Source organism: Osmerus eperlanus, chromosome 7 (assembly GCF_963692335.1).
Source record: "Osmerus eperlanus chromosome 7, fOsmEpe2.1, whole genome shotgun sequence".
In the NCBI taxonomy this organism is placed as follows: Eukaryota; Metazoa; Chordata; class Actinopteri; order Osmeriformes; family Osmeridae; genus Osmerus; species Osmerus eperlanus.
In genome coordinates, this window is record NC_085024.1 from 14,121,948 (window position 1) to 14,146,330 (window position 24,383).

The 24,383-nt window shown below is 52.2% G+C and overlaps 2 protein-coding genes across 2 annotated transcripts; both read right to left on the bottom strand.

Annotated features, from left to right (window-relative positions):
* Positions 1–1,019: 1,019 nt before the first annotated feature.
* tent5aa (terminal nucleotidyltransferase 5Aa) lies at positions 1,020–5,735 on the bottom strand. The gene is made up of 2 exons (XM_062465045.1): positions 4,498–5,735; positions 1,020–4,013 (listed from the first exon to the last, which is right to left on the bottom strand). Exons 1-2 carry the CDS (start codon positions 4,927–4,929, stop codon positions 3,234–3,236), a joined length of 1,212 nt encoding a protein of 403 aa, XP_062321029.1. The 5' UTR covers positions 4,930–5,735; the 3' UTR covers positions 1,020–3,233.
* Positions 5,736–10,574: 4,839 nt separating this feature from the next.
* On the bottom strand, positions 10,575–23,920 carry ibtk (inhibitor of Bruton agammaglobulinemia tyrosine kinase). Its single transcript, XM_062465046.1, has 27 exons — positions 23,501–23,920; positions 23,238–23,334; positions 22,989–23,113; positions 20,915–21,025; positions 20,257–20,427; positions 19,869–19,986; positions 19,513–19,693; positions 19,292–19,415; positions 18,948–19,125; positions 18,468–18,621; positions 17,315–17,950; positions 17,092–17,178; positions 16,906–16,988; positions 16,742–16,779; positions 16,498–16,594; positions 16,106–16,207; positions 15,620–15,737; positions 15,460–15,520; positions 15,019–15,146; positions 14,573–14,694; positions 14,291–14,436; positions 13,774–13,997; positions 13,587–13,685; positions 13,185–13,334; positions 12,696–12,899; positions 11,806–11,941; positions 10,575–11,654 (listed from the first exon to the last, which is right to left on the bottom strand). Exons 1-27 carry the CDS (start codon positions 23,822–23,824, stop codon positions 11,529–11,531), a joined length of 4,140 nt encoding a protein of 1,379 aa, XP_062321030.1. The 5' UTR covers positions 23,825–23,920; the 3' UTR covers positions 10,575–11,528.
* Positions 23,921–24,383: the final 463 nt, after the last annotated feature.

Consider the following 24,383-nt stretch of genomic DNA (forward strand, 5'->3'; position numbering starts at 1 on the left):
GAGAGAGAGAGAGAGAGAGAGAGAGAGAGAGAGAGAGAGAGAGAGAGAGAGAGAGAGAGAGAGAGAGAGAGAGAGAGGGGGGGGGGGGGGGGGAGGAAAGAGGGGGAGGTGAGATGAGGAGAAGTGAGAAAGAGAGAGGAAGGAGAGGGACGCAGTCATCTAGTCATCCTGTCACCTGGATGAGTCTTATTACAGATATTTCAATGAGGTGTAATGTGTGTGTACGTGCGTGTGCTCACGTGCGTGTGCTTGTGTGTGTGTGTGTGTGTGTGTGTGTGTGTGCTTGCGTACTGCGTACGTGCACGTGTGTGGCTCAGGTTAATCAGCTGCAAATAAGCTTAAGTGAAAGATATAATGTCCTTATCATGGTTGCTATATATACCTCAACATGACTCTCTCTCTCTTCCACTCTATCTCTATCCCTCAGTGTCTATAGTATATCTCCGTCTATCCCTTCTAATCTGGGTCAAAGAGACAAGTTCCCTATGTGACGGTCAGATTGCTCTTTTGTTCAGAGCTCTGCTTTATGTTGAGACAGGCCTGCAACAGCGAATCCACTCGCTCCAGCTGAATCCTGACCCTTGGCTAGTCCACTCGCTCCAGCTGACCCCTGACCCCTGGCTAGGCCTGTTGGCTTAGCTTGATAGCTGTAGCTTGGCCTGGTGCTTCTGGCTGACTCTACTTGTATGGCAATGTCTTGTTGTTCTGGCTAGGTCTGGAAATGATGGCTATAGGTGTAGTGGTTTTGTTTAGGTCCGGTGGGCCTGGCTAGGTATAGAATAGAATCGAATAAATAGACTAGACTATATTAGACTAGTCGACTGTAGAGTACAATCCAATATAATAGAACAGAAAACAACTTTGTTGTTCTTTATTGTTATAGAACAATAGGGTCAGGTCAGGTGGGCCAGGCTAGGCATCAGGAGCAAAGCAGTTTATGACAATGACCTCTGACCTGAGGACAAGACCAGCGGCAGGGAGGTCGCTGCAGATTCAATCATCACCAGGAAACGTCTCAGTTTGTGTTTGACCTCTTGTTTAATGATGAAGACATCTTCATGTTCGACCCATCAGACATACAAGATCACACACTGCTCACACACTCCAAAGCGCTGCAGTGTCTAGTACACTTATAAAAATAACAATCATAAAAAATACATACTCAGGCTTTTTCTTTTTTTCTCTTTTCTGAAGGTTTGATTTGTAAAAGATTGCATTGAGACACAAATGAACATTTCAAACAACGCATACAAGACAATCCAAAGACCCACTGCCTTTATAACCACGGTAACCCAAAGCCTCTGTAACTACGGTAACCCCTCACCTGGCTGCATCTGCTGGTGAAGCTTTACAAAGGGGAAGTGACATCACATGGCACGCCACGTCCACAGGATTTCATAATTACATCAAGAAGCGAAAAGAAAACTATCACCGGGCCATTGAGAAAACCTGATTGGGTATACTTTTAAAGGGTGGGACAGTTCCCATGATTCATGGCAGGTTGGATTTCGGAGGATCAGCAGAGGAACCAACAGAGCAACACCCTATTACCAGCTACACCCATCTCACCTCTTCTCCAGCTCTCTCGACTTCATTCTCTTTCTCTGCTGCTCTCTCTCCCTCTCTCTCTTTTGCTCTCTCTCTGTTCTCTTTCTCTAATGCTTCAGCTTCATCCCAGCAGATAATTCTACACACCAACAAATGGTCTTACCCTCTGTTTAGCCCTCAAGTCAACATTGGGCACCAGGCAAACGGATAACAGTTGGCACTACACTTTCTGATGATTTCGTATGCAGTGACCCAAACACAGCCCAGTTCAGCCCAGAGGTGACCCAGGACTAGCCCTAGCCCACATACAGCCTAGCCCAGTTCAGCCCAGAGGTGACCCAGGACTAGCCCTAGCCCACATACAGCCTAGCCCAGTTCAGCCCAGAGGTGACCCAGGACTAGCCCTAGCCCACATACAGCCTAGCCCAGTTCAGCAGCAGCTGTGGAATTCCCTGCCAGGGTGTTACAGCAAACAATGTACCATCACCAGAGGTGTCTGCAAATATCTCCCTAAACACACCAGCTATCTGCCTGCCTGCCTGCCTTCCTGCCTCCCGGTCTGACAAGTCTGGTCTCATTTGCAATTAGCTCCATTCATGAAGGTTGGTTAAAGATGCATACAAAGCCATGGGATCATTAAACTCCAGGATTCTGTCTCTACTAATAAGATCAGCTTTAATAGGAATCAACAATATTTTCAAGATAAACCACAACAAAACAACATCAAACCCATTTTTGAAGAAAGCGGCGGAGCAGCAACTGCTCCCTCTGTTGTTTCTGGGAGAGAGACCGTGTGAGGCGGGGTTAGGGTGTGGGACTCACCTTCTCGGCAGTTCCCTAAATGTCTGCAGACGTACATAAAGTTTGGCCAATCAATGTATGAAGCAGGGCAAAAATCCCACCCCCTTGAACATCCCCAGTACAAACAAGAGACCCCAACCCTAATTCCCACAAGGCCTTGCTCCCTCTAACCTCCGCTAAGCTCTAGGCACTTAAAACACAATGTCACATACACATACACAGAATTTCGTTTAATCTCTTTACCAAACAACGGTTTCTTTAGGAACTCTAATTTGAGTCTGTGTGAGGTTGTAAGTCTGACAGCCAGTTCAGATTGAGGTCCATCGACCCAGAACCTGACAGGAAGTCCACAGAGCTCTGTGTTGGGGGGATGGGGGGGATCTGAGTCAGCAGGATTGCAGGACACACAGCTGAAGGCTCCAAGTCCATCAATCTGTGTTCATCTGTCTGCAGCACCAGTGGTTTGTTGGTTGGAGTTGTGCTGCAAGGATTCTCACATGCTTTCTTTGCTTTGCATTGATGACCAAACCTTAACCCCAGGTGTGGGCAGGTGGGGGCAGGGGCAGGGGAAGCGGTGTAGGACCCCCAGAGCAGTGAAGGGGTTTGGGGGGTACTCGAGAGAGCGTTCCAATCATACGTTAAAAGCCAGTCCTCACTGCCTACCGAGCCCTGGCTATCCTGATCTTACTGATCAAGCTCTGAAACAGACAGTCAAAACATTACGATTCAAATGTTGACATTCGAAACGAGAAGGCGAGGAAACCTCTTTCTCGGGCGACTCAGCTGCGAAACACCCCGCCAGGTGACTCCTGCATACAAACACGTTTCCCCTCTCTCCCTCTCCCCATTCCCCCCTCTCTTCCCATCCCTCCATCGCTGCAGGCTCAGTTGCAGGGCAGCCAGGTCGAGTAGGCATGCTGCTGACAAGTGAACACGGGCTGCACCTGCGCAATGTAATAGTTACTGAAGTTGCCGTCGGCGACGTAAGGGGCGGGCTGGTAGTAACAGGTCACGTTGGCCACGTTGGGGAAGACGTTCTGCTCGGCCAGCACGCGCACCGCCAGCATGGCGATCAGGCCCAGCGTCTGGCGCCGCTCGTGGCCCATCAGGCACACGGTGCTCTCGTTGACCACGCCGTGCAGCGTGATCAGGTAGTCGTGCTTGCGGTCCTCCAGGCCCGTGAAGTGGTTCTGCAGGTAGGACTCCAGCTTCCTCTGCTGCTCCAGGATGTCCGAGAAGTCGATGAAGAAGCGTGAGCACATGTAGCGCTGGAGGGACTTCATCTCCGTCTCCGAGTCGGCGCGGAAGCCCCTCACCAGCAGGTGGCAGTATTTCAGCAGCCCGCCGCCCCGGATCTCCTCCGGGTTGCGGGTGCAGATGATCTTGTGGCGCAGGTGGTCAAGGGCCTGGCCGAAGTCTCCGAAGACGCTCTCGCCCACGATGGTGGGGTGGAAGGCCGGTGCCATGGGGTTCTCAGAGCACTCGTAGAAGAGCAGGAGAGAGTCCAGCTGGATCTGGAAGGAGTCCACACTGAACTCAAACTGCCTGCGGAGGGAGTCCACGAACTTCAGCTCCACGTTCTTCCCTCGGTTGTTGGAGAGCGAGATGAGACTCCAGCGGTCGGAGTCATTAGACACCTTTACCATCTTCTGTACGTAGGCCTCCTAGGACACACACACACAGGGGAATTATGTAACTGATGGTCATTGCAATCATCTGAAGTGATTAAGATCATTAAGAGAAGCAAGTCATATTATTTTACATCTGACATTTAAAACCATTAATTTATAGCCTGAGTGTCAGACTCCATTCAAAGGGACACTGCTGGCCGAACAGTAGCCGACAGGCGACTGAGACATCCGCTTTCAATTGGTTTAATGTAAATCCGCTTAACGGCAGCAAACCAACATTTTACTATCAGTAGGCTATAGGCAACACCGGACCAACGCTTCTAACTGGCGTCAAACACTTTCACCTAATCAGACTCTTAGCAATGTAGGTTATAAATACAACCTACATACGTATGTAGGCTACGCTATACATAAGATACATATAGCCTAGTAATCCCGTTTTAATTTTTTATGATGTAAAATATTATATGATATCGTTTCATATATATGATTTTACATCTCAGAAACTAAGATATACCTTTAAAGTTAATGGAGTTATTTTCTTCTTATTCACTCCGTCGGGTAGGAAATCCAGAAGGCAGTCCAAAACTATATCCTTCACAATCTGGAAGTCAATTTCTCCCTTCATATCCGCGCAAAATATCAGGTCGAGGTCCTTGTACCCGAGCCCACTGTCCTCGTGAAGAACGTGGCTGGCAGCAGACCCGTTTAACCTAACGTCCCTGACATTGATATGCTTCTCCTCCATGCGGCTCCGGACCACCTTCACGATCTCCAACGGTTTCATCTCCAGTGTAGGGAAGTTCCCACGGCCATGGATGGGGATGGTCTCCGTAAGAATCGCGTCCAGCCGCTGCACTTGCTCCCAGCTGAGGACGCTGACATTGCTATTCTCCAGCTCATTTAGGGAACTAGCAGAGCCAGAAGAACTGGTGTCGTCCTCTGACATTGTCGATTAAATAAAACCGATTCAGATTAAAAAAATTACTGATCTATTAAGTTTTCAGTAGCCTAATGATCAGTGGTCCAACTCAGACTTACACGCAAAAAACAGTATAGGGGATCAACGTCAAGATAGACAGCATCAGTATCCTCAGTGAGTAGCCGTTTCCGTAACCTTACCCTATCTTACAACAAAAATAAACAATATCAAAGTAACTGATCTGCACTCGTTTGCGAAAGTGCGCAGTGAAAAGCAGACGCTGAGGTCTGCAGAATATATATATATATATATATGCCTTTAAGAAAAGACAAACGATAGCTTCCCTTAAAACTTGTCCTTGCTTCTGCTTTCTCCTATCCAGGTTTTAAAACGCGGACATCATCGCGCGCGTGCAGTCCCTATATGTGAGTCCGAGTGCTGCGTATTACAGTATGGAAGCAGCTAGTAAGCCAAGGGGTTCGCCTTTCAGTCCGCGAGTACATGGCTAAAAAGAGGCACGCCTATGATTTTATAAATTTGCATGAATAGCCTACGCGAGTCGCACTTGGCACGCGGTCCGATGATAAACCCTCTTTGGAATCCCGTGGGTTTTGACGCGCGAGTCCTACATATTTTATTGCCTCTACCCAGAAACATAAATAGAATCCTCTCAGTTGTAACCGTGTTCTTCAGACTTCGCTATCTATTTTGCTGATCCCGCTTCATTTCACCTGATAGAATAGCTTTACCCCTCCGTCATAGAGTTGACTCTCCGTTAACACTTGTCTCTGGAAGACAAGTTCTGTTCTAGAGATGCCCGAGGCAGTTGCTCACGCCCCTCTCTTTCTCCGGAGTGACAACCATGCTCACCAATAACTGGTCGTCTTTCGCTACAGCCTCGCCCAAAAACATCACCTCCACCACACTCTTTGGCTTAAGGGTACACTAAGACAGTTATATAACATTTGGCGTCCATTTAAATACATGCTAATTGCTCCATGTTGAATTCGTTTAAAACAAGAAAGTTAAGCCTTAAATCATTGCACTGCTGCCTGCATTCATGGTAGAATATGCTAAGTCATTATTATGGTCTATATAAATTATTTCAGACACAGATCTTCCTGGTAACTCTAAGGTACTTTACCAGTTCGGTTCGCTTCGTTTGGCAATGCCAGATCGCTCTCTGTGGGCTGAGATTGTCTCCATCCACGTTTATGTATAGTTTTAAGTATCAAGCCACTGCAAAATGTGCAATGTTGAGCCTATAGGCTCAAACCTATAGGTTTCCTGGAATAGATTTGAGCTGTTGAGGAAACACGGTGTCATATTTTCTCTAATCTCATTAGTTAAGCCGATACTCATTATCTTTGACTCTGCCTTTAACCCTCGTGCTGCCTTCGGGTCACATGACCCAAAGGTTCATAACGAACCATCGTTGTGTTTACCCAATTTTACCCAATACAAAACCAAATAAAAATAATTTTCTTTTAACCTTCGCAATGTGGGGGGTCTGAGACAGCCCAACGGTTAAAAGAAAATGCTTCACTTTGTTTTTGTATGCGGTAAAGTTGTCGCAATACGACGGTGGGTCACAATGACTGATGGGTCAGAACGACCCGAAGATAACACAAGGGTTAAGACGTGTTGGCTGCTTCTGTGCTCTGTCTGTAAGACCTGCTTGACTGGTTGTTTTACTGCTTGTTCTAAGACCTGTGGGCTGTTTCAATGCTCTGTTCACCTGTTTGACTGGCTGTTTTACTGCTTGTTCTAAGACCAGTGGACTGCTTCAGTGCTCTGTCTACCTGCATGACTGGCTGTTTTACGGCTTGTTCTATAAGACCTTTGGGCCGTTTTAATGCTTTGCCTACATGCTTGACTGGCAGTTTTACGGCTCGTTCTATAAGACATGTAGGCTGTTTCAATGCTCTGCCTATAAGACTTTCAGGCTGTTCCACCATTCTGTCTCTCTGGCTCTAACTCTGACCTCACAGTATCTACCTAAGCTTCCAACAGCTCAGAGATCTTATCTCACTGAGCTAGAGATGTTAGTGGGTGAGAAGATGACAGTCTGTAGAAGTGTGTGTGTGTGTGTGTGTGTATGGGGAAGCAGTGTCCGCCGTGTCAGAGTAGGGCAGCTGTCACTGGGAATCCATCAGGTGGAGTAAAGCTGTGCGTCACAGCAATCACCTAGGACTGTAAACCCAGTTTATCTCATTTGCTCTGTGACACAGGCAGCCCAGCCAAACACACACACACACACACACACACACACACACTACATTACACAGACTGTTCATACCACGTTCACAAAATATGTATATTTGCATTCATAAAAATGCATTGGAATCCTGTACAGTGTAAGCTGTCTTTTGATAGGCTGGCAGCAGCGCAGGCTGCTGCCAGTGTGTGGAATTGTGAAAGAGCACATCTGGAAATATGGAGCTGGTCTTTTACGGCATCTCCGGGCCTCCTGAGCTCCTTAATAAATGATCATGATGGTTGGGCCCAGTGAACTGTTAAGAGAAACCTGGGTGTTTCCTGTGCCAGCCATGTGACAGGGCTGCTGGATTTTTACCCTGTGATGTGCAGCTTCTCGGTGGAGTGCCACATCACCTCTGTCTCTGAGCTCATCCCATGGTTAGGCCCGTGGGGAGCGTTGAATCAAACGTCTCACTCCTTGCCTAGACATGTCCAATGACAAAAACAACAATACTGTTTCCTTCATAGCTCACAACCTGTTGGTAACTGGACTGGATGGAGCAGACAGATTAGCTGAAGTTCTGAAAGGAGTGACAGTGATCGGTTTGTATGCTAGATGGAGCAGAAATGGACCGGCTGAAATTCAGCAATTTGCTGAGTGACAGTGATTGGTTGGATGACTGGAGGGAGCAGTCTGGGATTGGCCGCAATGCATGATGGTGTGTTTTTGGAAAAAGATCAACCCTGACCGGGGCGGTGTATGGCCAGAGAGACCACAGAAACAGCTCCAGAGAGACCATGCTGTGCAGGGTCAACTGGCGTTTGAAGAACAGACTGATCCAACAAACCACCTCATCTCTCTAGCAGGAGGTTGTTATGCTGCAGCACCGACCACTGACTCGCCAACCCAGTAACTATCTGGAGGTGCATGTTGAAGGGAAACAGAAATACAAAAACACCTGTACACACACACACATCGCCACCACCATTAACACTGCCACAATCTGACTAATGTGCACAGACCTGCCAGAGCGAGAGAACTGGAAGAGATGGTAATGATGGAAAAGGATGATGATGTCTGCTGTTAATGCTTTCAAGGTAGGGTGAAAAAACCCCACTAGGGGTGATTCCCTCTCTCTCTTTTTCTCTTTCCTTTCTTCCTTTCTCAGCGGTCTCTCTGTCTCTCTCCTCATCTTCACCTGACCTCAACTCTGTTCCTTCCTGTTTCCATCTCGGTCTTTCTCTTCGGCCGTGGAAACAGCCTATGTGCGCGTGAGTGTGTGTGTACGCATGTGTGTGCATATGGTGGATGTGGGGGTGGCCTCACACAGCTGGCTTCACCATCTTTCTGGGTGTGCGGGGGTTTGAAAACAAACCGTCCAGTGTTGATGGCCGCTGCACAAGTGGCCGAGCCGCTGGAAACCCCACGAAAGATGCCTCCTCGTCCCCGACACGATTCTGTTCCGAGGAGCAAATATCCAACGGATAAACAACACGCTCTCGAGCGACGCCACGACTTTCTGCTGTGTCCCTCCTCGACACCGCTCCCCCTCTCCGTTCTCCTCAGTTCCTCCCTGTCCCTGGCCCCCGGGCCGGTGCTAACTGGATTTCCAGGCGGGTCGTATTAGCCGAGTGATATTCCCAGCGCCGCTGGAACAGTTAGTTTTGGGTGTTTGTCAGGAGCTCCTGAATGAAATGGGTTTTCCAGCTCACTTTGGTCATTTTCACTGGTCGCAACCAACAGTGACAGTACTGTGGAGAACTCCTCTGCTTTTACAGAGCAGGGTTATGTGGGCTCACTGCAGTGTTTTTGTCACACATGCCACCTCGTGTCACATTTCGGGAAGCTGTGGTTTTAAGTGCGGGGTGTGTGTCATGATATGTGTGTGAAAAGCCTCAGCTTCTGCTGTACATAGGGGTTCCATGCTGTTTCTGCAGTGTGATGTTACTCTCTACATTTTCCATTTTAATACTGTATGGTATGGAAAAAAGTCATATATACATATAACATGCGTGCCATACACATTTCAAATGTACTGCATATGTAGACAAATAGATGGATACATGAATACGCGAAAATGACGTTCTCCCAGTCTGTCTTCCTTCTCTGTTCTGGTACAGGGTGGGACTGGTTTGGTCCAAGTCTGGCTTGGTCTGGTCTGGTGCAGGACTGGTGTAGTCTGGTCCAGGCCTGTTCCGGTCCAGGACTGGTCCAGGCCTGGTCTAGTCTGGTCCAGGACTGGTCTGGTCCAGGCCTGGTCTAGTCAGGCCTGGCCTGGTTCTCCTTTGTCCACCTCCATCAGCAGCTCTTCCCCCTGGAGCGCGGCACAATGACTTTCCCATCTGCCCAGTCAGACCACTGTCAGGCGCTCCCTGTCCCTGTGCCGGAGGAATGTGCTCCCAAAATGCTTTGCTGCTCTGTGGAGCTCATCAGATCCCCGGGAATGTCAACCTTCCCAACTGTCATCACAAAACAGTCACTGTGCCCAAACCGGACAGATTCTAGATCATTATGGTGATGTAACTCTGGGCCTGGAGAACCATGATCACATACGTATGGAAGTCTCTCCTAAAGCCAGTCTTTGCAATGTGGATCGCATAAAAACAACTATAGATTTGACAACACTGTAACTCACTCCCACAGCATTCACCGTTTATTATTCTGAATTGTTACCCATACCGGTAATAACAGTAAGTTGTTTTTTAGGTTGATTGCGTAACTGGCACCATCAGAACTACGTGAGAGGTAACAGTCTCGGTTTCCATGGTCCTGTCGATCTTAAACACAGTGAGAATGTATCTTCATTACAGCCACCTGTCCATCTGCCACCCCCCCCCCCACCACCACCACCCCCCCACCCCTATCTGCCCCCTCACTGACTGATTGGTCTTAATGTGTAATTATCAATTCTCTTTCTGGTTCCTCATGTGGTAATCTACTTGCAATTAGAGCTAATAAAACCACTCTATCAGATACACCCCTCCTCCCTTAATAGTTCCAGCTAATGAATCTCCTCATTCAACACTCTCTCTTTCCCAGTCAGGGTCAAGACTTCCCATCAGCCGAGATGACACCCTAATGGTTGCTAACTCATGCAGGGCAGAGCTCGTTTCGGAAGACTGACAACATGTTATCGCCATTACCTTCCTCCTTTATTTTCTTGCTGCCTCGCCCTTTTCCTCTCTTAATGGCCGCTAACCCACGCCGAGCCGAGCGTGTCACAGGAGACGCGCTACATCCAAGACCCTGGTTAGGCTGAGGGATTCGGCACCCGCGATTAGCTCTGATTTGACGAGGCAATACTCACCACAGCAACAATGGAGATGTTCAACTACCTCCCCTCTTCTCTCATCCCTTTCCCTACCCATCCTCCTCTCCCTACCCATCATCTCCTCAGCTGATATCGCTTCTTCTCTCCGGTAGTCCAGTAAACACACTTGTGTGTGACACAGTAACAAGACAGTAGTCAGGGTCACTGAGCAGGTTGGATTTTTATTGCACGCCATTTTGTCTTCGTACAAGGAGGAGGGGGGGGGATACCAAGCCAACACATGGGCTCTGACTCCAGGCTTACATAGCTGGCTCCATAAACAAATCAAAACAAGAGAGCCAGCCAGCAGAAAGAAAGTCAATTGTTGTGTCGGTATGTGGTGTGTGTGTGTGGCGTGCTGCAATCTGGTAAGAGTGAAAGCAAGGCGCATTCCCTTCTCCAACCCTTGTACATTTTGATATAGAGAGAGTAGCTAGCTGCCTCCTTCTCCTTCCAAACACAGTGTGCAGTATCACACACACCCTCCCCCCCCCACACACTTCACCTCCATAAACATTCTCAGCAGAACTGTGCGACTGAGAGCGGAGTGTTGAAATCGAGAGTAGCGAACTGCTTCCCTCGCCTTCCAAACACAGTGTGCAGTTTCTCACACACCTTCCCCCACCACACACACACACACACACACACACACACACACACACATCCCCTCAATAAACATTCTCAGCAGAACTGTATGACTCAGGGCAAAGGGTTCCTAGGTATCACTCAGGTCAGGCTGCCCTCTACTAAATAGGCATAAAGCTTAGTTGCCTCAACACTGCACAGCTGGGTATCGTACTTTGGACCCAATTGGTAGTTCTAAATTCAAAACTGTCCTTGCCGAACACAATTTACACATATTTGGAAGGCAGGATCATTTTGGAAAATCATTCTCGTTTGGCAAGTATCTGCAACACAGAGCTGTTCCAGATGCACGGTGTCATGTCGGAGGGTTAGGTTAGGGTGGATGTTAAAGGTTGCGGCTACATTATGCAATGTCTTGGAAGCAGAACGTGTTCATGTGCGTCGGTGGGTCTGTCGATGGATGGATGGTATTGTAACTGACGCTGTGTGTGTGTGTGTCGTGCAACAGGTTTTTGTGCGAGTGCGTGTGGTCTAATGTTTGTTCCAGGTGGGCGTGGCCACAGGGCCTTGGCTGGACCTTTCCACCACCACCAGCTCCTCAGGGTTGCCACGGCTACTGTAGTGGACAAGCAGGTCATGGATTGCCCGCTCCTCAATCTGTGGGGAGGGAGGGGGAGAGAGAGAGAGAGGTGGCAGGGAGGGGTTAGAAGGGGAGAGCGAGAGAGCACTAGTGTTTGTGTGAGACAGGAGCAAGGCAGACACACGAACACAGACGTAAACACACCCGGACACACACACATACGCTCACCTGGATGAGGGCCAGGGGTTTCTCTCGGCTGCGGATCAAGGCGGCCTCCTGCTGCCTCTCCTCCTCCACGATGGAGGCAAAGGTTACCATGGCGCCCACGGGGGGGCTCCCTGCCGCAGCCGCCCGCACCCAGGGGCTGACGGGAAAAGGAATGACGTGGAGGATCAACAGTGGTAACCAGGGGCGACAGGCGGACAGCACTACCCCTACACCACTACAGTTACTCTAGAGCCTGTGTGTGTGTGTGTAACACCAGACTTTCTGTGGTGATCAGAAGCGACACAAGGCTCCGGCCTAATCTCATCTGATCAGCCTCATGCCCTACTCTGGACTGGACTGGACCAGACCAGGCCAGGCCAGGCCAGACCAGACCGCTATCGAAGGACTGTACACAACACAGGTGGGGGAGGGAGTACGGCTAAGAGAGAGAGTTATCTCTGTGTGTCCTGATCTTAACTCACGGAGTCACTAACTTCTGCAAACGTACCCCCACACACACACACACACACAGACAAGTGCTCACAGGCACATCCTCCCAAACACTTGTTGCGACACTTGTGGTGAGATAACATCAACGATGTCTGTCTCTGAGGTCTTAAACTAGCTCCTTCCACCGAGGGGAGGGCCGGGGGGTACGTTTGCAGAAGTTATTGACTCAGTGAGTTAAGATCAGGACACACATGTGTGGTATGCATGCGTAAGACAGTGTGGATTTGTCAGAGGTTTCCTGTGTTGAACGGCGATAGTGTCACCATGGGACAACAGTGCCATCACGTGGACTACACTGGAATCGCATGATTCGCGATGTACACGTCAAGTGTGTCCGTTTGTGAGTCCGTTGTGTCCCTGTGTGTCTATCTGTACTGTGTGTGTGTGTGTGTGTGTCTTACCCAGCTGGTTTCCCAGGCTCACACTTCTCAGGTTCGGCAGCAGATTTGAAGGTGACCCTCCTTGCTGCAGAGGCCGCTGGTCCCTGTCCTCCCGGCCCGACAGCCCTGCCTGGAGCCCCAGGATGCCCTTGGACCCGGATCGCCTCCTCCGCCAGGAGGTCCCTAAAGGAGCGAGAGGAGGGGGGGGACTGGACCGTCTTGGCCCTGGAGTGGGGGGGGGGGGGGGGGGTGGATGGGAGGAGGAAAAGTGGGAGACGAAAGAAACTATCAGCAAAACCCTGTCCATCGACATCAGTCCTTCCTGGCCAGATTAGGCCATCTCTTTCAGACTAGGTGCGTTTGATCAAGCTCTCCTTGTGCACCGGGTGGGTGGGTGTCCTCAACCTCACTACCAACAGAATGGGCTTCTTTTTTTTTTTTGCCCAGTGAGACAACAAGGGATAAAAACAAGACAAGCGCCTCAGCAGCGTAGACAGCAGAGACACGTACCATGCTTTGATGCTCTTCGGGGGGCTGAGGGTCGGGGCGGCCCTGGGGACCGCTGCCTCCACACTGCCCTCCTTGGTGGCCTGGGCCATTATCTTCCTCTGCTTCTGGGAGAGTTTGGCCGGGATGGGGGAGGGCTTGCTGCTGTTGGTGCTAATGTTGGGGGAGGTGAGGGAGGACAGACGGCGGCAGGAAGGAGAAAAGGAGGTAGGGAGGAGAGATGGGGGGGCAGGGAGGAGAGAGGTGCAGGGGGGGAGGGGGGGTAAGGCAGGAGTGGGGAAAAAAAAATCAGGAGCTGTCAGACATACAGACAGACATGAACCTGTGTTGGCCTGAATGCTTCAGTTCACAGACAACATCCTGGTTCTATTTTCTCATGGACACAGGCAGGAGGAGAGCACGTACAGGGCGGGGCTTCTAGGCGTGGCTCTCAGGCTCATCTGGGAGGTGGCCTCCATGTCCATGATGGCTCTGAGGTCCAGGATTGGCGGGGTGCAGACAAGACTGGAAGAAAGATGGGGTGGGGGGGGGATTAGTGTAACCATCAGTAGTGTACCCATCGCTTAACACCGCACACCCAGCCTGGCCTCACCTAGTGATGGCCTCTGGGGCGGAGCTGCCCGAGGAGTCCCTGGGGATGGGCTCTGTGGCGGAGCTGCACGAGGAGGCCCTGGTGATGGGCTCTGTGGCGGAGCTGCACGAAGAGGCCCTGGGGATGGGCTCTGGGGCAGAGCTGCGTGGGTGAGGGAGTCCGTTCCTCAGGGTGGAAGGGGTGCTGGAGGGGGTCCTCCTCCGCTGGATTCCAGCCCTCTCATCCTGCACACAACACAGCAACTGTGGTTAAATGCACCATCTGAGTGTTAGTGTGTGTGAGTGTGTCTGTGTGTGTATGGCACTGTAGAGCAGAGCTCTCCAACCCTGTTCTTGAAGGGCTACCGGCCTGCACCGACCACACTTAGTTGATCAGATTTAACAGTAGTTATCTGATCAAGCAGGTAATTATTACAATAATTAGGTGTGCTAGATTAGTGTTGGAGGGAAAACCACCAGGCAGGTAAGCTCTCCAGGAACAAGGTTGGCGCCCCCCGCTGTAGGGGGCGTGTGCGTACCTCTGTCCTGTGGAGGCCGATGGGGGACTGCAGCTCGCGGGGGCTGCCCGCCCCCACGTAGCTGCCCTCCGAGTCCGAGGTCAACAGCTCCTGCAGGGACTCCATGGAGCTGCTCGCCCCTGGTTTCACCAGGCCTGGGGGGGTCACTGAGAGGGGCGGCAGGGGGGGGTATAAGGGGGTCACTGCTGATTAACTTTGATTGACAACGATGACCCTACAGTGAAATGACCTTACACTACTGCATGTGTGTGTGTGTGTGTGTGTGTGTGTGTGTGTGTGTACCTGGAGTGGTTGCGGCGGGGGGGCTCTGGATGATGTCAGAGAGGTTGTACCCCCCGAAGCTGTCGGAGCGTCGCCGGGGCTTTCTCTTGGCCTTCATCTTGGCCTTCTTCAACAGGCTCTCCCTGAGGAGAGAGGACGATGAGGGCGGGGAGGGGAGGGAGGACAGGGAGGGAGGAGGACAGGGAGGGAGGAGGACAGGGAGGGAGGAGGAGGGAGAGAAAGGCGGAGAGGGAGGAGGACAGGGAGGGAGGAGGAGGGAGAGGAGGGCGGAGGACAGGGAGGGAGGAGGACAGGGAGGGAGAGAGGAGGAGGGAGAAGAGGGAGGAGGACAGGGAGGGAGGAGGAGAAGGGACAGGATGATATAGTGATCTTATACAGTCCTACTGTTTTTGCCATAATATAGTCTACTCTTTTATAGGTTTGTATACATTCCTGGTCCGCCCTACCTGCAGCTGTAGTCCGTCTCTGTGTCTCCTCTGGGGCTGAAGGGCGAGTCTGGCTCCTCCTCCTCGTACACACTCAGGTCCGGAGCGTCTGGGTAGGGGGTGATCTGACGCTTCTGCATTGCAGGGATCTGACAGAGGAAAACACAGAGCGAGGGAAAGAGAGTATGAGAGAGAGAGAGAGAGAGAGAGAGAGAGAGAGAGAGAGAGAGAGAGAGAGAGAGAGAGAGAGAGAGAGAGAGAGAGAGCAAGAGAAGAGGGGAAAGAGGAAAAGACAGGGACAACAGAGAGAGGAAGCAAGGCATAGACAGACAGGTAGGTTAAACACGACCACAGCACCACACCTTAACCGGACCTCGTAGAGAAGCTAAAAAAGGTGCTCCAAGGCAGCCCCAGGAGCTGTGAGGGGGGCATGCCCCTAACCCCACCCTGGGCCAGACTCACCATCCTCCTGTATGACGCAGACAGCTCCAGCAGGACCTCATCGCTGAGGACATCCAGAGCTCTGAAAGGAACAGAGCACTTAGAAAAAAACTAAACAGAAACACAACCTTCATCCCCCCGCCCCCCCCCCCCCCGACCACCACAGGCGCAGGCTCCTCACCGGGTCTCCAGGAGGGCGGCCATGTTGAGCACTATGAACTGCAGACAGGACAGCTTCAGCTGCTCTGCGTTGTACACGGCAGAGAACTCCAGCAGCTCCGCAGCGTTCTTCAGAGTCACTGAGGAGGAGGGGAAGGAGGCGAGCGAGGAGAGGAGGAGGCCAGCGAGGAGAGGAGGAGGCCGGCGAGGCGAGAGAGGAGGAGGCCAGCGAGGCAAGGAGGGAGAGGAGGAGGCCAGCGAGGAGAAGAGAGCAGGTTAAGATTACGGGTTTATAAGGAGAGACTGAGAGCCTGACTCGAGCTCTAGAACACCATGTCTTGCCAGAACCCTTATTGTGAAGTGGAGGTGGAAGGTTGGATGAAGGGGAGAGGGTGAGAGAGAGCAGAGGGTAGGAGAGGCGGAGATGAAAGGTCTGAAGAAAAAACGTGAGAGAGAGCTGGATGAGAGGGGTGTGGGAGAGGGAGGAGGGCTGAGGTCAGGAGCGTACGGTTCTCTGTGATGGCCACCTCGCACATCTCCTTCAGCCTGCTGATGAGGAGCTGGTCCGCCACCACCAGCACTCCGCACACAAACTCCACGCTCAAGGACTCTGGGGGGGAGGAGACACGGGGGGGAGGGGGAGTCAAGAGGAGAGAAGGGAAAATGTATTAATATTTTTTTCAAATGCTGCTTTTCGACAACCAGTCCATCCATGTCGGAGGTGTTTTTGATGAAATTCTCACTAAATAATAATAAACTTCTGAGTTGACATTAATACGTATCTGAATATACTGTTCTGGGATGGGTTTAGCTCAGCATTTGACCAAACCACATACCTAGGGTGTAGGTATGTGGTTTGGACATTCTGTGAGGTGTGCGTTTGCGTGTGTGCGTGTGTACCTCTGATGGTCGGGGACTCGTCAGTGTAGACGTACTCCAGGATCACCTGCAGGATCTCTGAGCTGGTGGGCATCTCCAGAGCACTGCATGAGGTGGCCTGCAGAGGGCGCACCCAAGCACCAACAACACCAACCAGACCATCGTCACATCACTCCACACCAGAGTTTTACATCCCTGAACTACACGCCAGACAATCTGACATTAGATAATCGCGCTCGAACAGAAACTCGGAACACAGGCCTACCTCGATCCAGGGGTTCCCCAGCATACTGTTGAAGTACTCTGCGGAACAAAGAGAGAGAACACGCTAGAACGATGGCGTCGAAGATCGAGAGCACCACTTTCCTCGGGTTAATCAGCACGCCTCGCAGCCAAGAGCAGTCCAGTTGCGACAGAGCAGCGACTCACCAAGGCGGGCACACAGCACACACTTGTGGCAGGGGAACTCCTTGCCATCTTCAGACCTCAAGGTCACATCACACAGGTAGGAGCTATGGAGAAACACACACACACACACACACACAGATGAGTGTCTACCTATTTATCCCCATCATCACGTTACACAGCAGGGCTCGTCTTACACACTCAGCTCACCATTTCTTGGGGTTGAGGCAGGGCTTGTTCCCCGTCTTTTTGGGCACCACGCTGATCTGCCCGTTCTCAAACTTCACCCCGTCCAGCCTGCCGACCACACCGCCCAGGGAACATCATCCATCCACAATCAAACACATTAGAACATACCTCGACACCAAACACAACCGCAAAAGATACTTCGCTACAAAACACACAGTGGAGACGAGTTAGGTTGAGCCCTCACCGTGCAGATAAACTACCTATGCCCAACTTCTTGGCCACGCCCTGCAAGGTCTTGACCGGGTTGGCCCCTCCCTCCGTGGTGCCCGCCTTGCCAGCCTTGCCCTTCTTCCCAGGCTTGCTACCTTTCCCCTTGGCCTTGTCCCCGTCGCTCCTGGCGTAGGGGGGCAGCGAGCGGTAGACGTCCAGGGCCGAGCGGCTCCTCAGCCCGTCCTGGAGCCCCAGCTCCTCCAGGGTGGAGATGAGCTGCTCCTGGCCCAGCTCGGGGCCCCGTCCCTGGGGAGAGACGCGGGGCCGGGCCCCCGCCACCAGCATCTGGCAGCAGTCGGTGTAGATGAAGGTGAGGGCGTGCTCCAGCATCTCGGCGGACACCTTCTCCAGGACCAGCAGGTCGCAGCCCACCGCGTCCTCGCTCCTCCTCACCTCGCCGTCCCCGTCCTCGCTGCCGCCGCGCACCGCCAACAGCTGCTTCCGGAAGAACTCGGACCTCATGGACAGGACGTACTTGTGGGCGGGGAAGGCGCGGTCTCCGGCCTGCAGCGTGACGTCGTGGATGCTGTCCGTCTCGTCGGCCTCCTCCAGCAGCCGCTGGAAGTGTTGGGTGAGGGAGGAGGGGGAGACGGAGGGGATCTCATACAGGCTGGGGGGGAGGAGAGGAGAGGACAGGAGAGGAGGGGGAAGGAGAGGAGGGTCAGCCTTCCATATCCTACTCCAAACCTCACGCCATAAGAACAGTTTCTTTCCATCTGCTACTGGCCTCTTCAACAAGGCCAAGGACTCCCACTGACATTCATTCATTTAACTATCATAAGTCCATCTAATGGCAATTACACTATGCATAAGCCACCTTACCTCAGTATCTGATTGCACTGTTGACCACTCATGCTGCTCATTCTATTCTTATTTTTATATATATTTTATTTCATATTTAAATTATTTTATTCTTAGATTGTTTAGTTCTTAGAAATAGTTAAACTTTTGTACTTTTACTTAATTTAAGATTCGTATATGTTTAGTGTTTTGCACCTTCCTGCCACAGTAAATTCTGTGTTTGTATAACATACATGGCGAATAAACCGAATTCTGATTCTTAGTGTCTATGTTCAACCATTCCAAGGCTCCTCGCGCTCAACGTTACAAAGTTCCACGCCCCCTACCTGGTTTTGGGGTCCGACTGCAGCATGCCAAAGTTACGCCCCTTGGTATCCATGGTGACGCTGACCGCCCGGTGGACGTACGGAAGCTTGTCGAGGCGGATCCTCTCGTAGGCCCCGCCCCCCTCGCCGTGGCCACACCCCTCCACAGCGCCGTCTGGACAAGACAAGAGACGATGACAAACTGCTTGGCCTAGACAGAGAGAAATACAGGCCGCACGCAGGCCCGTTTCTAGAACACACCGAGTTAACCCAGTTCTCGTCTGAGAAATATTAATAGTCTCTAATTGTGGAGCAGGTTTTCTCTTGACACTATAAGAGACAGCAAGTCAGAACACACACAGATCGTCCTTGGCACTAATCACTGAAATACTGCTCGGAAATGTCCGCTTCTAGTCCTCCCTGTGCTTCCGGCACACGCTTTTGTACGTAGCTCCTAACCAAAGCGTCCTCTCAACAAAGCCGTGTTCACGGGCGTCTGACCTTTCCTCTCGCCGGCCTTCCTGGGGTCCCCCAGCCACTGGCCGCTGAAGCCCTCGCCCTCCGGCGTGATGAACATCAGGCCGCCGCGGCTGAGCGCCATGTCGGACATGAACACCTGCCGGCCGTACGCCCAGCGCACCTGCCGCACCGGGCTGCCGCTGGAGCGCCAGCAGAACACCTGGAGGACGGGGGGGAGACAAGGGGAGAATGGTAAGCCAGTAGATTGGCCATTAGGGACGTTGGGCTAATGTATCTCTGGCCTGATTGGGGTTTGCTGTGTGACCAATTCTGGTCAGAACCCTGCACCTTCCGCCCACCCCGATCCCCCGGGTCGTCATACCCACCCTGCCGGCTTGATCCAGGGCCAGGATCAACACCCTCTCCCCCCCGCTCTCATTCAGGACCTGGGGATCCACGCGGTGGTCCAGACTACCCCCGCTCACCAGAACCTTCCGGATGTTCAACTGCCTGAGGGGTTGGGTTGGACAGAGGGGAGTCAAAAAGTGGAGAGCTGGGCCGGTATGACTGTCACACTCCATCCCACTAGGGAGAGACCAACACCGACCTGGACGCCAGCTTCTTGCACTGGTAGTCCGCCAGCAGGTAAACATCCCCCTTCTCCGTCACCACGACCGTCGCCCCATTACTGGCTGCTGCCATGGCGATGGTCACGTCCTTGTGGTGCAGGGCAGAAACCTGGCGAGGAGCGGTGACACATTTCTCTCCGTTGGGGTCCAGCAGGTAACCTGAGGGTCAAAGGTCACAGAGCAGAGAGGGTTTGGGTCACGAACGAGGTCAAATGAAAAGCAGGACGACTGTGATGATACATGAACATAATGATGTTACATTGTTACAAAAGACATCCTAAAAGAGGTTGTAACAGATACCATAGGATTACGGGTGTGTGTGTGTGTGTCTCACCCAGCTGGCCTCCGTTCAGACCCATGGTGTAGATGGCCTCCCTGGTCCACAGCACCGTGTGGAACCTTCCTGCGGCAACTCCAATCACAGTCCTGCCTTTCAGCGTCTTGGAGAATACCTGTATCCCATTGGACAAGGCCCAGGTCACTCAATAACCAATCAACAACACAGGCCGAGTATCACTGCTGTTTCATACAGCCTTAAGCCTTCCTACTGGGTTTAATGTAGGCCCTAAGCCATGCAACTTCCTCTGGAAACACTATACACTGGTTGAACTCTAAAAACACATCCATTGAAAACAGAACTGTTACACATGCAGTCTTAACACAATTAATGACAACATTCCAATACCTCGCCAGGGAGCAGGCTATTTCCTATCCACCCTCACCTGTTTGGGTAGATGGCTGGCGGCCGGGGGCGGAGTCAGGCCCAGCTGGTGGGAGGAGTTGAGTCCAAAGGTGTATACGTATCCCTCCTCCGTCAGCACCACCGTGTGGTCCCTAGCTGCTGCCACCTGGGACACCAGGTGAGACAACAGCCCCTCCACCACCCTGGGGACCTGGGGAGACAAGGGGAGTCAGGGGTGAGACAGGGAGAGACAACAGCCCCTCCACCACCCTGGGGACCTGGGGAGACAAGGGGAGTCAGGGGTGAGACAGGGAGAGACAACAGCCCCTCCACCACCCTGGGGACCTGGGGAGACAAGGGGTGAGACATGGGCTGCAGCCTCTCCAACACCCCCCTGGGGAGAGACACCAATTATGGGGGTTTCTCCCAAGCATCTCTCTTTTTCTATGCGTACAGTTGGTTAGAGTTAGTACAGAAGTGTAGTGTACACGGTAGGTAGTGTGCAGTGTCCAGTGTCTTGGGCAGTGTATAGTGGATAGTGTGTAGTAGGTAGCATGTAGTGTCCAGTCTAGTAGGTAGTGTGTAGTGTCCAGTGTGTAGTGTCCAGTGTAGTGGATAGTGGGTAGTAGGCAGTGTGTAGTGTCCAGTGTAGTGGATAGAGTGTAGTAGGCAGTGTGTAGTGTCCAGTGCAGCCTCACCAGGTATGTCTGCTCGTCCCCGTGCCCCAGCCGGCCCCCCTGGCCGTGTCCGCAGGTGAACACCTGCCCCTTCTGAGACAGGAACACAGAGTGGAACTTACACAGCACCACCTAGAGGAGACGACAAGCACACGCCGTCAGGACATACAGGACAATGGCAGCCAGCGACAGTTTGGAAGTGATCCCGGGGGTAACCTCGGTCAGGTTTCCGCGCGGCGGGCCGAGCCCTCGTGGAGCAGTAGCACAGCAGGACGCCGGCGTGGCCGTGGCACAAGTGGAAAGGTAAACATCATTACTAATGCATCGCTCCCCTCAGGATCTTAACAGGGCAGCGGGATGTGTCCTGGAGTAGAGCGATCACTTTGATACACTCCAGCGTAGGCCATTTAATTAAAAGGATGTCATTCTTAGGATTAATATTTTACCCACCAGCACCTGCAGGACAGGGATGGGAGCACAAAGGCACTGTCTCCCGGTGTGTGTGTGTGCGTGTGTGTGTGTGTGTGTGAAGGGGAGGGGGGGGGGGGTCGTGAAACAAGATCTCTATCAACCCCCCACTGACCTGAGGATTATGACAGTAATGTATCCTGAACCAACTAACCAGCTAGATGACCAGGCCATAGGGCAGGGTTCAGGCTATATTTTGGGGCTTGGGTTCAAATGTTATCTTAACACCCCAACAGTGAAGTCATAAATTAACAGGCCTGAAGCATCTGTTGAATAGTCAATAAAAAAAGCATTGATTCACCAGGATGAAGGCCTGGATGGAGGCTCGGAGGCTTATCTATCGTCAATATTTGTTTATCCACGACGAGTTTAAGAGAGAGAGTTTAATAAAAAGGATATTCCCCTTGATTATCCTTCACGTCCCAAGGACGTGAAGGATAATAACAGACAGGCAAAAAAACAGCCTACAACGCAACCAGCCAGGGGCTCATAGAGAGCCAGGAGCCCAGAGAGACAGTCAGGAGCCCAGAGAGATAGCCAGGAGCCCAGAGAGACAGCCAGGGGCCCAGAGAGACAGCCAGGAGCTCAGAGAGACAGCCAGGAGCTCAGACAGCCAAGAGCTCAGAGAGACAGCCAGGAGCTCAGAGAGACAGCCAGGAGCTCAGACAGCCAAGAGCTCAGAGAGACAGCCAGGAGCTCAGAGAGACAGCCAGGAGCCCAGAGAGACAGCCAGGAGCTCAAATAGACAGCCAGGAGCCCAGAGAGACAGCCAGGAGCCCAGAGAGACAGCCAGGAGCCCAGAGAGACAGCCAGGAGCTCAGAGAGACAGCCAGGAGCTCGAAGAGAGAACTGCATAGGTGAACATCCATACAGCTGGGGCAGACCTTGGCCTATGGGAGTGTTATGGGCCCCCATGCCTCCCCTCTGTGCCCGGGGTCCTGTCTTCCTCACTCACCCTCACTCACCAGACCCTCACAGGGGATTAACCTGCTGTGCTGCCTGCCTGCGAGTCTAACCACGAAGTCACACTGACAGGAGAAACAATACACTGGAGCAGCACGGGGCCTCAGGTTACACGCACCTCGCCCATCTCGTACAGAGACCCTGCATGCCTGTGTGTCCACCAGACCATCCAGAGGAGACCTGCCTCCACACTAGCATCAGCGTCTTCGTGAACTCTGCCGACCCAGTCCATAACAGCCTGGTTTATGTGAGCGGCAAATTGGAAGACGGGCAGAGACAAACACGTTTTTTCTCTCTCAACCAATGGGGCTTTCCCCTGAGCAGAGGGGCCTGTTGTGAAGGCGGGCACCCAGGGGAGAGGCCCTGTTTTGCAGGGGGACCTAGGTGACGACACGGCCAATCCCAGTGGACCTAGCTTGGGTTCAGCTTGCTGCATAACCCTGGTTTCCACAGAAACCCCCCCCTAGGGATCAGGGTGAGAGGTAGCGATCACCCAGGAGACCAAGGTGTTTAAGGTGGGGAAGCCCTTTCGTGTAGACTCAAGATGTTAAATAACGTATATCTTTTCAAGGAGTTTGGCTAAACTTTCCAGCTGCTTGCTTGCTCGCTCACTTGCTGTTATGTCCCGTCAGGTTGGAAGGTACCCAGCAATAGTTCTGTTTACCTGCTTGATGTACACCCCACTCCGGGCGAACACATCCACGATCTCAGGGTGCTGCCGGCTCTCTTGGTTCCCATGACCCAGGCTGAAGTTGGTGTTGTTGCCCCAGGTGTAGACCTCGGTGGGGTCTGGGGAGGCAAACAGCCCAGGCATCAAAACACCGTTACTCTACTTCCCCAGCTGCCTGGAAGCTCATCTTTACCTGCTACAAACCACAGCACTGGAAATACCCCCGGATATGCTCCAGCTCACCTGCGTTTCGGAAGACCACGTGCGCTGGGCGGTCTTTCATGGTGAGGTCCAGCACCGAGAGACCCTCCTTATCCTGGGTGGACAGGAGCCCGCCGTGCTGGAACACAAACCCTCAAACTGGAACCACTAGTTCCACCTCCATACGAAAAAAAGACATCTAGAGCCACTGTCCCAGCTTTACACCATGCATGTTTGAGAGACTCAGTGTAGCTTAATGCTTGAACCCCCACCCCCCCCCCCAGACCAGATAGAGAGAGACCCACCTTGACCAGGGCCATCAGACAGTGGATGTGTCCGTAGAAGACGCTGCGGTGCAGGGCCGTCCAGCCCGACTCCTTGTCCTTCACCATCATATCTGCTCCCCGGTGCTCCAGCAGCCACTCCAGCAGGGCTCTCTTCCCCAGGGACGCCGCCAGGTGCAGGGCCGTTCGGCCCGAGCCGTCCCGCAGCGTGGCGGCGTTGTGGCAGTGGGCCGTCAGGAAGGCTCTCAGACGCCCCTCGGAGCCGCCCGTCAGCGCCGCCATGACCTCGTCCGCGTGCCGGGGCGAGCGGCATTTCGGCGTGCAGTCTGGAACCGCCTGGCTCATCCTGACCTCTGACCAGCCCTCACTGTGAGTCCCCTGCCCTCCCCTCGCGTTTCTACTTTTTAGCAGTGGCCCTCCACAACCCTGTGCTGGACTCCCTCCCCCTAGTCCCCCCCCCACCCAGGAAAAACTCCTAAACAAACAACTGTGACAGATACTTGTCAACAAGTCTCAACTCAAGCTAGGCTTCTAATAGATATCAGTTGTGTAACAGAGCTGCTCAGCAAAACTATCAACTAAAGAAAAAATCGAGACGGTGGAGAGATAGTGTTGGGGTGCTAGAATTGTGCTTGTGTTGAGGTTCCACCGCACCCTAGCAACCCCAGAGCTTTGTTAAGGCTCACCTCACTCCACCATGGTGACCCATTCACAGTCCAACATCACAACCAGCTGTGCTCAGAGCATAAAATGGCATCTGGAATTTCAATAAATACTAAACTCTAGTTTTATACAAATATCATACAAATATAGACGTATATCAAAAATATTCTTACTTCAATTGTATCTTAGATCATTTACAAAGGCAACAGTCCCAGCCCCCTTCAGAGACCCCCCACACTAG

Excerpts from the sequence above, each read along its gene's own strand:
- tent5aa (XM_062465045.1), bottom strand. The coding sequence starts at position 4,929 with ATGTCAGAGGACGACACCAGTTCTTCTGGCTCTGCTAGTTCCCTAAAT. Across the intron at positions 4,014-4,497 it reads TAACTCCATTAACTTTAAAG|GAGGCCTACGTACAGAAGAT; the intron begins GTATATCTTAGT and ends TGTGTGTCCTAG.
- ibtk (XM_062465046.1), bottom strand. The coding sequence starts at position 23,824 with ATGAGCCAGGCGGTTCCAGACTGCACGCCGAAATGCCGCTCGCCCCGG. Across the intron at positions 19,694-19,868 it reads TCTGAACGGAGGCCAGCTGG|GTTACCTGCTGGACCCCAAC; the intron begins GTGAGACACACA and ends TTTGACCCTCAG. Across the intron at positions 18,622-18,947 it reads GAAGGCCGGCGAGAGGAAAG|ACGGCGCTGTGGAGGGGTGT; the intron begins GTCAGACGCCCG and ends TGTCTTGTCCAG.